Raw genomic sequence first — 17,025 nt, forward strand, 5'->3', positions numbered from 1 at the left:
AAAGGGCAAAGGGTTAATAAGTACAGGAAACAAAGCACAAAGATCCAGTACTGCTGAAAGATTTCTAAGTAAAGGCATATTCATGTTTTAGACAAATTTTAAATTTATATTACATTTTAAAGTTCTCAAAAATATTTCCAAGGCTCTTGTTTCTAGATAACTAACTTGGCTAAAGGAGTAGGAACAGACATGACCTGAGCTTTACTGCCCAAATCCAGCGTTCTTCCAACTCTACCACAACTGCATTCAGATGAAGTCTAGAGGCAATTTAAAGAACACGCTGATGAACAAAGGAAGAGTGGCAAGGAGAGCATGTAGGACGTTACTGCTATCCTCTAAGCAAGAGATGGTGGGGCAGTGACCGAGGCAGTGACGGCAGATACTAAAAGAATGAGGTATGTACAGGAGGGAAGGCAAGTAAAACAATAGTACTTGGTGACACTTGAATGTGCTGCCAGAAGAAGGAATTAAGAGCCTCTCCATGGTTTTTAATTCAGAAAAACAGCAGGATGAGCATGCAAGTAAGAGAAGGAAAATGACGACATCAACAGACATTTTTCCAAAGAAGACATCCAAATGGCCAATAGACACATGAAAAAGTGCTCAACATCGCTCGGCATCAGGGAAATCCAAATCAAAACCTCAATGAGATACCACCTCACACCAGTCAGAATGGCTAAAATTAACAAGTCAGGAAACGACAGATGTTGGCGGGGATGCGGAGAAAGGGGAGCCCTCCTACACCGTTGGTGGGAATGCAACCTGGCGCAACCACTCTGGAAAACAGTATGGAGGTTCCTCAAAAAGTTGAAAATAGAGCTACCCTACGACCCAGCAAATGCACTACTGGGGATTTACGCCAAAGATACAAATGTAGTGATCCAAAAGGGCACCCGCACCCCGGTGTTCATAGCAGCAATGTCCACAATAGCCAAACTGTGGAAAGAGCCCAGATGTCCATCAACAGATGAATGGATAAAGAAGATGTGGTACATACATACAATGGAATATTATGCAGCCATCAAAAGGAATGAATCTTGCCATTTGCAACAACATCAATGGAACCAGAGGGTATTAGGCTAAGTGAAATAAGTCAGAGAAAGACAAATACCATATGATTTCATTCATATGTGGAATTTAAGAAACAAAAGGGATGAACACAGGGGAAGGGAAGGAAAAATAAAATAAGAGGAAAACAGAGAAGGAGGCAAACCATAAGAAACTCTTAACTCTAGGGAACAAACTGAGGGTTGCTAGAGGGAAGGAGGGTGAGGGGCTGGGGTAACTGGGTGATGGGCATTAGGAGGGCACCTGATGGAATGAGCACTGGGTGTTATATGCAACTGATGAATCACTAAATTCTATCTCTGAAACTAATAATACTGTATAAGTTAATTAAATTGATTTTAAATAAAAAAATTTTTAAAAAGAGAAAGAAAATTATGTATGTAAAGAGGATGGTTTTATACATTCTGAAGTTACGGTACACCCTCAAAAGTCAGGCAGACAACTGAAAACACTAGTTCAGAGCTCGGCATAGAGCTCAGATCATCCACAAAAAGATGTTAACTGGAACCGCGAAACTAAGATACAGCCCGGATGAGAACAGAGATCCTTGCTTACCTATCCAATGCCTTCTTCCTCTTCCCTCACTCATACCTCGCTCTGTAGCCATTCAGAAGACGCCACCATCGTCAGATGACACCATCTCCCTCTCACCTCTGCACCCTCACCCACGCTCCTTTGCCGAGACCACCTTGCCCTGCTGGTGTGCCAGAATTTTTCTTAGCAATGAAGTTGCTAAGAAAATAGAAAGTTGTTTGTTTAGAGACACAGCAACTTAAGCGTATTTGCAAGTAATGAGAAAGGGGCCAAAGAGAGAAATTAAAGATTCCACACAAGAGAAGGTGGGAACTGGTTCTAGAGGCTAGAAAAGGAATAAGATCAGAGCACTGGTAAAGAACTTTGGCCTTCGAGGAAATGAAAACACTTTTCGCACTGCCAGATGAGAGATGTAGAAAGACTACTGTTCTGGGGACAGGGACAACAGACAGGCACTGAAAACATTCAACCTTATAATTTCTATTTTCCCAGTCATCAGGTAGGAAGCAAAGTGACTGCTAAGAATAAAGCAGGGAATCTGGGGAGAATGGCAAAAGTTCTGAGTAACTGCTAAGAGAAATGTGATTCTGGAGGGGGGCGGTGGGCAGGCAAATTTGCAGGGAGAAATACGTCCTTGTGAACTTCTTCAGTCTCCCTTCCTAAAATAAATTTTAGAAATTGTATTATTGGGACACAAAATATGCTGATATGATTACAATTTCATTTAATAATAAATAATTGTGCAGCATGGAAAAACGCTATTGACAGATGATTAGAGAAAAGCAGAATAAAAAAAGACTATAATTATGTAAAATTATGCATGTGCTTTCATAGTTATAATGGACAGAGACTTGAGGGAAACATAAAAATATTTTTTAAATGTAGATTTTTTTTGTCTTTTTTGCATTGCTTTGTCAATTGTGCAAAAATATTTAACATGTTATTAGGGAGGAAGGAAGGAAATAAATCTGGAGGGAAATACTTTAAAATATTTTAGGGGCACCTGGGTGGCTCAGCTGGTTGAGTGACTGCTCAGGTCATGATCCTGGAGTCCCGAGATCGAGTCCCACATCGGGATCCCTGCTCAGCGGGGAGTCTGCTTCTCCCTCTGACCCTTCCCCCTCTCATGTGCTCTCTCTCCCTCATTCTCGCTCTCTCAAATAAATAAAATCTTTAAAAAAATTTTTATCAGTGTATAATCCCTGAGTGGTAGGATTTGGGGTGATTTATTTTCCCCTTTACATTTTTTTGCATTTTCCACATTTCTACAAAGAATACATATTGTAATTAAAAGTCACCTAAGAATAAAAAAATAAAGAAAAATATACTTTAGTTTATTTGTAAAGTCCATATGCTATTATAATAGAAATTTTCTAATTGTGTGAGCATTTGTAGGCAACTTAAATTTTTGTATTTGAGCTTACATAACTGTCACATATGAAATCGGTTCCAACATCTAGGTTCTCTTTTTATATTTCAAAATTCAAATTTCAAAAATCAGCTCATTAATCTATGTCAAAGGAATTATTTTAAATAATTTTTATTTATTTTAAATAACTGTAAATTACATGTGTATGTGTATACCTGACCTCATTTCTTGCCAACAAATTAAAACTTAACGAGACCCACATCATCCTGCACTCAATTTATTCAAAAACTAAAGATAAATGACTTCACGGAATTTTAATGAGAACTAAATAAATTTCTATAAATAAATGATTAAAACAAGTCCTGGCATATAGCATGCCCTCGAAAAATATCATCTATTACTATTAATAATGCTAGTAGTTGTAATACTATACACATCAATAAATACCACTGTCCTGAAAAATAATATTGTTTCTTGAAATTTAATGAAATAAACTCAGAAACAGAACCTAAGTAAAAAATATTATTAAAGGAATTAGAAGCAAAGTGGTTTTCTTAAGGTAATAATTCTTTATTAAACATATCCTATAATGCTCTGATGGCACAGATTTCTAAGCCAAACTATGTTTTATCACTTAATATTTAGACTTAATTCAGAGAATCACACATGGATGATATACTGGATATTTCTGGGTAGATGGGAACATAACAAATACCATAAACTTTTTCTATGACTCATCATGATACAACTTCAAGTGTTTTGTTTTGTTTTCTTGTTTTTTTGTGTTTAGTTCGACTCAACTAATTTTATTTTCTCTTCCTCATAAATCTTTATTAGCAACTGTCTACTACAGTTATCATACTCAGAACATGTTTGGTATGTGCATACGTACTTTGCACTACAAAAGTGAAAACTGCACTTTGTTTTCGGCAACTATAAAGCTGAGAAGATCACAGCTGGGCCGAGGACGTTGATCTCACTGCCTTCCAGCCCTCTGACCTTTCCCTGAAGCCCCTCAATAAAACAATCACCCCCAAAATAAGAAAAGAGTATTTTAAAAAAATTTTATTTTTAGCTTTCCTAAAAACACATTAAATTTGATTTCTTATAACACTTGTAATCATGCATACTACAATACAGCCAAAGTAATTTTTTAAATACATAAAAGGATAAAATTTACTTTGGGGTTGATTTGTTTCACTTAAAATTGCACCCTTAAATTGCAAATATACAATATCAATCCGTGACCTCATTCTTCCATGCCCCCCCTCAGAAATCCAGAAAACAATGTATTAGAATCAAACCCTTCAAGAGAACATGGCAGTCTCAGGACTCACTATTGCCAATATGCGGTAGCATTTCATTTTTCCCTTAAATTTAATTATACAACAGAAAACAAAAGAAAAACAATGAAACGATGATAGTGGACTGATGAGCATTTGAGGGAACAGAGGTGAACTGATGGAAGAAAGAGGTTGCTCCTAGGTCATTCTTCCTTCTCCAAGAAAACCAACTAACTAGTTATGGCTTCAGTAACTACTGGAGGACCCTGGTTCACAACTTGAGAGTCCACAAGAGAATTCTTCATACCAAAATTCAATGTGATACATATACAATCACAACTATCCAAAATAATTACAAGTTGTTCTAAATTATTACATTTGAGAGAATATTCTTCACAAAACAATATAAAAAAATATCCTACCCCAGATGGCATTAACAATTAAATACGGCCAACAAGTCACTAAAGCTGGTATTTCCTACTCAGTGACTGGTGCCTATGGGTCATCACTCACACCCAGGATAATACTTAGCAGCCATGCTGAAGATTATTTCTGTGGCTTAGAAATAAGTCTTACAGAGAGTTGTCATAAAGAGAAAAGCTCTTCCTTTGGCAAAGTTACAAACATGGTGATAAGAGCCAAAAATAATGGCTACAGGCTCAAAACATTCTCTGGATGCCCAGATTGCACTGGGTCCTCTTCGCTATCCCCACACTTCTATACTTTTCCTTTGGAGGACCATCAAAGCTGTAATTATATATTTGTATAATTGATCTTATTTATAAGTTTTCTTTCTAGAGAGAATGCTTTCCAAAGGAAAATATGATGTCTGAGTTAAGATCTAAAGGATGAACAGGAGGTAACTAAGGGAATAGAGGGAAAGAAGAATAATATTCTAAGCAAAGGAAATGCTTTGTGCAAAGGCAATGAGCCTGGAGGGAAAGCCACTCCGAGGTCCAGACGATGATGACAAAGAGCTGACAGGCATAAAGAGTTGATGGGGCAGATAAGAAAAGCAAACAGCAGATTTAGAAATATTTAGCAGGTAATGCCAATACTATTTCATGAAGAATTTGATGCAAGATGCAAGAAGAATGAACAGATATAAGATTCCATGTTACTATAAAATGTGTTTGTATTTACATATCATCTATGAAATTGTTCGGCTTTAATTTAGCTTAAAATGTTGACTCCTTAGAAATAGTTTATTTAAAGAAATAAGCCCTCTAGTAACATAGATAACATTTCTAATTGTAAACCACAGAAATGAGATAATTTGGGGATGGTAAGAAAAGAAGTAGAACCATATACAAAATAGGTACAGCCACAGACTTGTTTTCCTTGGCTAGGGAAGAAACTAGCTAAATGACCAAAGGCAGAGAACATCTCTGTGCTCCTCTTCTGTGGCAGGAAAGGCCACCACCAAGTAAAGTATATCTATGGAAAAGTAACATGGTGAGCAGTGGCGGAAATGCAAATACTCGACTTAGAAAACAGAGAACCTAAGTGACTTAAGTGACTTCTGCAAAGAAGGAACTGAGAAGTATTTGGTATATTTTAAGTATATTTTAAGCAGTGAGGCCCAACCTCACTGCTTAAAAATGAAAGGCAAAGCTTCAACACGACAGTTATTTCAATCTTGTAATTAATTTTTTTTTCTCTTTTACTATGTTTATGAGGATCAGCTGCAGAGACTGGGATGCCAAAACACAGTAAAATAGTCTAGGCATACCCATACTCTGGGAATCACAGTGATTGTATTATAGTGAACTCACAATGTATTCAAGAATCAGAGTCAAAAGACAGTGTTAAGGTCCAGTATGGTCAAACTACTATTGGAAATACTGGACCTGACTTTATGTACAAAATGCCACAAATGAGTTTGTTTCTTTAATTATTCATTAGTTAATGTTTCTCCAAGGCTCTCTAAGGCCTTCCATTAATTCCTCAATTTCTTTCAGGAGAATGTCTACGAAACCCTCCCCACACAGGTGCCAGGGACTATAAAAACATATCTCTTTTTTGCCAGCTATGCAAACAAAACTTGAGCACATCACACAATAACTAGTTCATTATCCACCACAAATGGTAAGCTGGATTTGCAGCTGAATTCCCTTAGATTAAATGTGTCCACAATGTGATTCCCTGAAGGACTATTAACAGGGAGAAGTTACGGGAAGGCAGATTAGGATCTATTACGTTAAAGAATTAGGATTCGATCTGTCCTGATAGAGAATAGGTAGTCTTCCAGAACTCATCACTCAGTGTCCAAGCACAAGTTAGATGGAAATACTATGCAGTGGGGCTGTTTCAATAAGGAAGTATACTCAAGGGAAGGCCGGACCAGAGGATTCCAAAGTTCATGGGTCATTTTTAAGATTTACAAAAGAAAACTGTAAGTGATAAAATAAATTGAAGGCATTCATACAACAAATACTTCAAGTATTTCTTGGTTGTCTACAAATGTGCCATGCACTACTCAAGGCACAAGATATGAACTGAGAGAAACACTCCTTCTCCTAAATACTAAATATTTCACTCTCTAAAAGGGAAGAGAAATAAGCAAACTAATAATTACAAATGCTGGTGGTTTTTTTACTAAAGCCAAAACAATATTCATAGATTGCTGAGTCGAGAGATTTACCTTGTTCGTACAGCCTAACATTTCTAACACAAACTATGCAATGAAAAGCCCTCCTGTCTGTTCAACTGTTCTGTGAATGGGATTTTCTCTCAAATTTTTATAAGAAGCATCTCAAGACTTTCCTCTAATAAGTCAGGAAATTTCTGTGAGGTAGTAAACAACTTCGTATTCTACTCTCATTTCTGAACAAAACTACTCTGAAAGGCAGTTAGTTAAGTCAAGGCCCTGGCCTTGAGAGAATGAATGATTTTACTGGCAGCAGAGAACTCTTTCAGAATTGTGCATAGAGGTTTGTTCTGCATGTGTGTCTGGTAAAGCTCGAACAGAATGTGCACGTGTACCATCTCTGCAGAGAAGACAAAAATTTTTCTTTGTGGTCAAAAAATCCTTAGAATGAAAATCTTTCTAGATGAAGCTTCCAGGCTATTCAGTTTCCTAAAGAGTTTACAACTGGAAAGTCAATTTTGTGTCCTACTTGGAATACAACTTCGAACCCTACTCCACTGGGTGATGAGGTCCACCGCTGAAAAGCTAGGAGGAGCTAAAAAGCACAGGTATCAGTAATATTATAAAGTTATGTGCTTAAGGGATGAGATATAGTCTGTCAGTTACTATATGACATCCTTAAACCAGCGGGGGGAAAAAAGTTATTTAAAAGATCTGCTTCAATTTTTTCAGTTGAATTGCCTTCAATTTCAAGAACTCTCTGAAGTCCAGACACAGCTTTAGAACCCTTTTATATAAAGTGACAAGTGTCAGGAAAGAAACAGGTATAGATTACAGGGCAATGACAAGAATACAAATACATACCATGTGAAGAGATAAATTCCACAGAGAATACCTTAAGGGTCTTCAAAGTTTCAAAACAAGAACAGGTTACAACTTTTTGGGAGGATGAGAGAAACGGCTTCAGAAGGAAGTAAAGACAAACTGAAAAGGGGACAAGCCTCGAGAGGGTGGTACCTGGCACAGATAATTAACAGCATGTGTAAACGTCAGAGACATGTACGTTACCTATGAGCGTCTTGGCGGTGAGGCTGGAAAGCGGGCTGGTCTGCGGAGGGCCATACCGTAGGAAGATCTAGCATTTATCAGAGTTAGCACAAAGAAACCACACGGAAGTGCTAGACTACAGAAGTATTATGACCACAAGGAGGCATGAAAACAATCGTGTGGCTGAAGTGTGGAAGACAGACCGTACAGCGCCCCACACTCAGCTACTTCTTAATTCTACGCGTAGCATCTCACTCTCAACTCCTTAATCTGTGTAAGAAATTCTACGTCAACCACTTTTTTAAAACATGAGCTAGCACAGCGTCGTCAAAACAGCCAATTTCATAAACATACTCTCCCCTACGATCTAAACCCCCAATAAGCTTGCAGAAAACCCTACGGAATTGACTTCACACATTCTCATCTCCTCACACGTGGACATTAAGTTATATATATTAATATTTGAGAGCAGTCCTTTAAAATCAGTTACAAACCTCATTACAATGCTCTCAACACTGTAATACACCCAGTTCAGCCTTCCACCTTTTCCTATCTACACTTACTCCTGTGCCAATTTCATGTGGTTTCATGGATTTAAATACCGTTTCTAATGTCAAGAGCTCCCCAATTTCTATCTCCAGCCCAGGCTTCCCCCAACTCCCAATATCAACCTGCCTCCTGGACATCTCCACTTGTTCCACATCTAAAAGACATCCAAACTCAATGTATCTAAAACAGAACTACTACTCTTTACCCCAAAACAGACTCCCCCTCTTTCGACACTGCCAAGAACGGCCACTCTAGTCTTCCAGCTTCTCAGGCTAAAACCTTTGAAGTCACTTGGCCTCCCCTCTGTATCTCATACATCCTCCTATCTAAACCATCATAAAAATCCTTTCAAAATGCATCCAGGAAACATTTATGCATATAAGAACCTAACTGCTTCTGGGCGCCTGGGTGGCTCAGTTGGTTGGGCGACTGCCTTCAGCTCAGGTCATGGTCCTGGAGTCCCGGGATCGAGTCCCGCATCGGGCTCCCTGCTCAGCAGGGAGTCTGCTTCTCCCTCTGACCCTCCCCCCTCTCATGCGCTCTCTATCTCATTCCCTCTCTCAAATAAATAAAATCTTAAAAAAAAAAAAAAAAAAAAAAAGAACCTAACTGCTTCTAACCACCTCCGGGGCTACTCTCTTGGTCAAAGCCATTACCATTCTTGGCGTGATTATTGTCAGAGCCTTTCTAGATTCCAGGTTCTGCTCTTACACTCCTTCAGTCTACACTTAACAAAGAAGGCAGGACAGTCCTGCCAAAATAGATCTTCCACTGGAAACCCTTCAATGCCACCTCACTCAGAATAAAACCCACTTCCTTACCCTGACTTTCAAGTTCCACATGATCAGGCTCCCACGGCCTCTCTAACCTGGGTCTTCTACTTCCCGTCTTCCTGCTGTTCCACTCCAGCAACACTGGGCTCCTTGCGGTTCCTCCTACACATCACAGATGTCCCCATCTTCGGGAACCCTCTGCTCCTCATGCCCAGAGTGCTCTTCACCCAGATAGACAGATCCACTGTTCCACTTCAAATCCTCGCATCAGTGTCACTTTTTCAACCACAATTAGCCTGTGTCCTCAAAGCCACCAACACACTGTGCACTCAAGACCCCCACTGGCTTTCCATGGGTGTCAAACGTTCTAATATGCTGTACAATTTCTTACGTGTGTCGTTTATTGCCTCTCCTTACCCAAACGAGACTCCGTAAGGGCAGGCGCTTTTATCTGTTCTGTTCACTAACCAATAGACAAATGAATCCTCGAACACAATAATTTGTTTTATATGAAACAGATACCAAATTCCAGTCTCTCATTCTCTAAGGGAAGAATTTAAGGACCAGTGTGTTTTCTGCAAAGTCAGAGTCAGTAAACGGCAGAGTCCAAAATAAAACCAGGCCTCTCTTTCCCACCAGGACATAGAGGTGGAACATAAGACAATACATATGAAAATGAATTTCAAAAACAAGCAGACACACATATAAACACACTGACACAGATACACAAACATTTTACATTAAAGTATTACCACTGCCAAGTAATATTATTATGCAAGGTAATCACATACCTACAAACAAACTTTCATTACTTACCCCTACCCCAGATTCTTTGGAGGATATCGGTGTTACAGTTTCTTTGAATTTATTTGCCTTTTCAAGTTGAGCTTTAAGTCGTTCCGCTAATTCCTTCAAAGGGAAAAATAAGAAAAATGTGTCACATATAGTTTAATTCCTCACTGTATAAATTCAAATTTATACGACAGAAGGGAAAAGAGCATAGTGAACACCCATGTAGCCATAACCTAAATTCAGTTACCAACTCACAGCCTGGTAAATTGCTTTTTAATGAATGTATCTCAGTTCCATACTTCTCAGATACCTGCGCCATTTGTTTATGCTTTGAAGGTAAATAATTACAAGGACATATATTTTAAGGGAGAGACAGGGGCATAGAGAAAATACCTAACCTTAAGAACAACATTTTTGGGGCGCCTGGGTGGCTCAGTTAGTTGAGCGACTGCCTTCGGCTCAGGTCATGATCCCGGAGTCCTGGGATCAAGTCCCGCATCGAGCTCCCAGCTCAGCGGGGAGCCTGCTTTTCCCTCTGACCTTCTCCCCTCTCATGCTGTTTCTCTCTCTCTCTCTCAAATCAATAAAATCTTTAAAAAAAAAAAAGAACATTTTTATAATTCTTTTGATATTATAAACATCCATTACTCAAAATTTCAGTTATCGTAACAAGAAATCCTTAACAAGATTTAAAATAGTACTTTCTGTATTGTTGGGTAATTTAAATAAGAACTCTGAATATATTTCATTTTTATTCTAGGAAGTCTATAGAAATTTGCATAAGATAACTGACACATGAAAAAATAAATTAAACAAATAGAAGTATATGACAAGCAAAGAAGAGTATTCTCCACTGCAGGGGTTCCATGACCAAAGGAACACTTCTTTTAACATAAATTAACCTAACTTGGTGACCTCTCCTTCATTATTTCAAACTAATTCCTTTGTGCTCTCAAAACTCAAACTTTATTTTCTGCTATTATTATTGTTTTTGTTGGTTTGTCTCTCTTATCTGGGCTGAGCTGAAGTTCAGTGTTACCAAAGTCCAGATTCAAAGAGAAAGAGCAACATATGCAAGATATGCCTTTTATTAGACACACAATCTAATAAAAACAAAAGCATCTTGTTTGGCCACCTTGTATTCTATTGAACAGTGCCATACTGACAGTACAACCAAAGGGAAGATCACTTAGAGCTCACTGATGTTTGGGTTTGTGACGAGTACATTCCTATGAGGGAATCGATTCTGTCAAGACATGCGAAGCTGTCTGGCTTCGCTATTCTGCCATGCATGACTTAACGTGTACCAGAAATGCGACCCTCTAACACATAAATAATCAATAAATAGAGAGAGGTTGTAGCTCTCACCAAATCCTCCCCACTTTCTACTGAATTCTGGGGTAAATCAGTCTTAAATCATAACACTATTATGGAAATTAAATGAGCTAACCTATACAAAGCATCTAACGCTTATCAGGCATAAACATATTCCATTAAAATTTGGACAAATGAATTAACCGTCTTTTTTAGAAGCTCATTTGTTAGGTTCCTAAGTAAGGGAATCTAAGAAAGCAATACACACTCTTAATAACATGTGACTAAAACCGGGAAAGAAGATAATGACATCTTCATCTCCCTCAAATATGCTACACTAAAATTGCAAAGTAGAAAGGAAATTTTAAAAACATTTTGTTCCCTAGGATCTTAATTTTCAAAAATCTGACAGGAAAAGTAGACACTTTATTTAGAATGGACAAAACTGTTTTTAGAAATGTTCAGGAATCTCTTTAAAAAATCAATAAGCAGCAGTTATTTTTCATACTGTGCTATATCCACACTTGAAGAAACTTCCAAAATTACTTGTAAGAAGTTAAAGAGTTAATTTCTATTCTCCTTAGAATGACACAGAAGACTTACCATATTTCCCATCATCTCTGCCTTGATAATCCTGGCTCCCAATTTATTCTTCTCATCAACACTCAAGATGTGGGTGGAATCATCCTCAGGACCACCTCTGCTTGAACAAGACAGATTAAGAGCATATGAAATATAGGGACACTGCAAGTAACGACATCAAGACTCAAACGTTATTTTAATTGACCTCAACAAAATACTTAGGACCATAGATCATGATTCTAAAACCTTAAAAACAAAACAAACAAAAACCAAAGCTTCAATGATTCACCAAAAATCAACAGTTTAAGGTTCTCCGTGAGAATGCCGCAATGGCCTATGGCAGTTATAATAATAACTGACCAAAGTCCCAGCAACAATGAGATAAATAATATGTCAACTATTCTTCACTAATATTTCCATACTCATTTTAAAAAGGAAACAAACAAAAGAAAATTAGAACACTAGAATCAGGCCATAATTCTACATGGCTGGGGCAATTCTTGTTTGGTGTGATAATTACTTAAGAAACTGTAACCAGGAAATGACATATTTAACTGCATTCAAAGAATAAAAATAATGACCATATGTTCTTTTGCATAATAAACCCTGAATAACTCAAACAACGTAAACTAATTTATAACTAAGATCATGTGCCAAACCAATACCCCGAAGACAAGAGAAATTTCCAGCCAAGGTTAGAAACCTGGCATATAAGAAGTCCTTATGAAAGATTCCTGCAGGGCAGGCAAGGGGAATGTAGGCCGAGCCTGAAGGACTCCTCAGCGAAAGAGACATAGCTAAGACTTGAGAACTCCAAGGCAACCACAGGGAGGAGAAAACTGCACAGTGAGAGAACTGCAGAAAAGTGTGGAGAGTTCCCCTTAAATATTCAGCAAAAAACTACCCGTAGTCGGGGAAAGCACCATCCCAAAGATCAGAGGAACAGTATTCAGCATTCTGGGAACAGTGCCTGGTCCCACTAGCCAGTCTAGCAAAAGTCATCATTCAGAAAGCACGGGGTAAAGTATTAAGGGTCTTTCCTCATTACTGGGAAATTATAAACTCTAGAATAAATGTTGATCTAAGCCCACTGAACCAATGTTAAAAGCAAGAGTCTAAAGGAGCAAACAGTTTCCAACTAACCTAACCATGTCGCCCCAGGACAAAGCTCAAGAGTATTTCCCCGAATGAAAAAATATTCAGCACTCAACAAGGTAAAATTCATGATATCTAGTATCCAACCAAAGACTACCAGACATGAAAAGACATAGAAAAATAAGACCCACAAATAGGGGGAAAAATTATCAATCAAAATCAACCCAGAACCAATTCAGATGTAAGAAATTGCAGATAAGAACAGTAAAAGTTATTACTGTTACTGTATTCCATATGTTTGAAAAGTTACAAACCACTAAGATATAAAATAGATCAGAACTGAACTTCTACAGTTGAAAACTACAATGTCTGAGATAAAAAAAATACACTAGATAGGGTTCATGGAAGATTAAACTGCAAAGAAAAAATCTGTGAACTTGAAACCTTAGGAACCAGGCAAAATGAAATAAAAGAGAGAAAAATAATTTTAAAAAATAAAAAGAGCCTCAGAGCTATGAGACAACCTTAAATACCCTTCTGTTCACGTGACTGGAGATCCTGGAAGAAAGAATGGGAGACAGAAGACACAAAGGCCAAATGTTCCTAATTTACTAAAAACTAAAAAACTTGGAGAACCAAGAATCTCAGGGAATCCCAAGCGCGCGCGCACGCGCACACACACACACACACACACACACACTATCTACATCAGGGCATACCATAATCAAATTGCTCAAAACTAGTGATAAAGAGAACACTTTTAAAGCAGCCATAGTGGGGAGAAAAAGAAAGACACTTAGGCACAGAGAAACAATAAGTGCGACAGCAGATTTCTCATCAGAAACAATCCAAGCAAGAACAGCAACACCTGTAAGGTACTTTGAATTGTCAACTGAGAATTCTTTATCAAGTGAAGATATCTTTCAAAAACTTAGTGAAATGAAGACTCTTTCACACACAAAACTGAAAGAATGTTAAAGAAAAGCCTTCAGGCAGAAGAAAAATCATACCAGACTGAAATATGGATCAACCCAAAGGAAGGAAGAGCAACAGAAATGATGACTACAAGGGTAAATATATAACACTTTTTCTTGTTACATAAATCTCTTCCAACTAACTATTCAAACATAGTAACAACATGAGAGGTTTATAACAAGGATAAGTGAAATATATGACAATGCTAACAGAAAGGACAGGGGGGATAAATGTAAATAAACTATTGTAAAGTTCTTATGCCATACAGCAGTGGCGTAATACCACCTGGAGCTGGGTAAGTTAAAGATGTATACTATCAAATCTAAAGAAACCATTAAAATAACACCAAAAAAATTATAACAAAAGAAATGAAATAGAATCATAAAAATACGCAATCTAAAATAAGTCAGACATGGGACGCCTGGGTGGCTCAGTTGGTTAAGCATCTGCCTTCGGCTCAGATCATGATCCCAGGGTCCTGGGATCGAGCAAGGAGCCTGATTCCACCTCTGCCTGCCGCTACCCCTGCTTGTGCTCTCTCTCTGACAAATAAAATCTTTAAAAAATAAATACAATGAAATAAAATAAGTCAGATGAAGAGGAAAAAGAGAAAAAAGAACAGACAGGACAAGCAGAAAACAAGTATCAAAATTACAGATTTAAGCCTTATTATATCACATTATATATAAATGATCTAATCATCTGAATTAAAAGGTAAAACTGTCAGACAAAAGAGCAAAACTCAACAGTAAGAAACATACTACAAAGACATAAATATGTTCAACATAAAAGAGTGGAAAAAGAATATTGTTTTAACACTAGTCAAAAAAAAAGTGAAGTGGCTTCTTTATTTTTTTTAATAGATTTTTTTTTAATTTTATTTATTTAATTGACAGAGAGAGTGAGAGAGAGAGACAGCGAGAGAGGGAACACAAGCAGGGGGAGTGGGAGAGGGAGAAGCAGGCTTCCCACTGAGCAGGGAGCCCGATGCGGGGCTCGATCCCAGGACCCTGGGATCATGACCTGAGCCGAAGGCAGTCGCTTAACCAACTGAGCCACCCAGGCGCCCCTGAAGTGGCTTCTTTAAAATCAAATTATATTACAGAGCAATATTACCAGGGCCAAGAAAGCTTTTTCATTTCAGATGAAAAAGAGGTCAATCCATCAAGAGTACAGAAGAATCCCTAAATGTTTATGCACGTATTAAGAGAGCTTCAAAATACATAAAGCAAAAACTGATAAAATTGCAAACGGAAACAGACTAATTTACAGCTATAGTTACAGATTTCAAGACCCTACTCTCAATATTCAATGGAATAAATATATTCTTCAAGGATATGGAAGACTTGAATAACACAAACAACTAACATGACCTAATGAACAATCAGAGAATACTCTACCCAGCAACAGAATACACATTCTTTCCTAGTGCATAGCAACATTTACCAAGAGAGACCATATTCTGAGCCATATAACAAGTTTCAATAAACTTAAAGGGATTTAAGTCATATAACTATGTTCTCTAACTCCCATGATATCATTAACAAAGATCTCTGGAAAATCCTCAACTATTTGGAAACTAAAAAGCATATCTGCAAATAACCCACGGTCAGGAACAAAATCAAAGAGAAATTAAAAAGTATTTCAAACTGAATAAAAATATAAACATAATATATCAGAATTTATAGGATTCTACTCAAGTATTACTTAGGGAGAAATTTATAACTCTAAATGCTTATATTAGAAAAGAAAAAAGATCTCAAATCCATGATCTCAGCTTACAACTTAAGAAAGTAGAAAAAGAAGAGCAAATTAAACCCAAGTAAGCAGAACATAAGAAAAAATAAAAATCAGAGTGGAATTAAGTAAAAAAACAGAAAAATAAAGAAATTCATTGAAACCAAACCTGGTTAGGACAATCAGTGAAATCAGTAAACCTCTAGCCGAACTAATTAGGGGGGGGAAAGATACAAATTACCAAGAAAGAAGTGAGAGAAGCAAAATCACTACACATTTTATTTTTTTAAAAGATTTTTATTTATTTATTGAGAGAGAGAGAGAATGATAGAGAGAGAGCATGAGAGGGAGGAGGGTCAGAGGGAGAAGCAGACTCCCTGCCAAGCAGGGAGCCCGATGCGGGACTCGATCCCAGGACTCCAGGATCATGACCTGAGCCGAAGGCAGTCACTTAACCAACTGAGCCACCCAGGCGTCCCTCATTACACATTTTAAAGACTTTACAAAAAGATATTCGGACAGCCAATAAGCACATGAAGCGATGTTCAACATCACTCGTCATTAGGGAAATACAAATTAAAACCATGAGATACTGATACACATTCACTAGAATAGCGAAAATTTAAAAGACTGACCATCCCAAGTTCTTGCAAGTACGTGGAGGAACTCTTAAGTCTCATACACTGTTAGTGGGAATGTAAAATGATACAACTCAGTAAAACCATTTCACAGTTTCTTAAAATTAAAGTCACAATTACCTTATGATTTAGCCATTCCTCTCCTAGGTATTTACCCAAGAGAAAAGGAAGCATACGTCCATACAAAGATTTGTACATGAATGTTCAAAGAAGCTTTATGTATAATAGCTAAAAACTGGAAACATTCTAAATGTCCAGCAACAGGTAAACAGAAAAACTGTGTTATATCAAAAAAAAAAGAATAAATCATTGTTATATGCAACAACATGGATGAAGTTCAAATAATTATGCAGAGTGAAAGCCAGACAAAAAAAGAGTGCATAACATATGATCCCACTTACATAAAACTCTAGAAAATTCAAACTAGTCTATAATTAAAGAAAGCAGACGAGTGGAAGTCTAGGGGGTTTGTAAGGGTGTGGGGGGAGCTGGGAGAAAAGAATTACAAAAGGGTACCAGGAAACTCGGGGGGGTGATGGTTTCCTAAGAATATACATAGTTCAAAACTTACCAAATTACACGTTTTATATGTATGCAGTTCAATTACACGTCAATCATACCTCAATAGTTGTTTTTCAAAACCCTCAAAGAGGAGTGATAAAAATTTTTAAGCTGAAAA

At 37.5% G+C, this 17,025-nt stretch overlaps 1 protein-coding gene across 2 annotated transcripts in view; it reads right to left on the reverse strand.

Annotated features, from left to right (window-relative positions):
- CWF19L2 (CWF19 like cell cycle control factor 2) overlaps window positions 1-17,025 on the reverse strand; it is a 119,934-nt gene that overhangs the window by 60,880 nt on the left and 42,029 nt on the right. For both annotated transcript variants that reach the window (XM_025893721.2, XM_073903676.1), the window contains exons 9-10: window positions 11,923-12,019; window positions 10,030-10,122 (exon numbers count right to left, since the gene is read on the reverse strand). In XM_025893721.2, coding sequence (XP_025749506.1) covers window positions 10,030-10,122; window positions 11,923-12,019 — 190 coding nt within the window. The remainder of the gene's footprint in view (window positions 1-10,029; window positions 10,123-11,922; window positions 12,020-17,025) is intronic.

Source organism: Callorhinus ursinus, unplaced genomic scaffold, assembly GCF_003265705.2.
Source record: "Callorhinus ursinus isolate GAN/ISIS: 27379988/994484 unplaced genomic scaffold, GSC_fseal_2.0 scaffold19, whole genome shotgun sequence".
Lineage (NCBI taxonomy): Eukaryota > Metazoa > Chordata > Mammalia > Carnivora > Otariidae > Callorhinus > Callorhinus ursinus.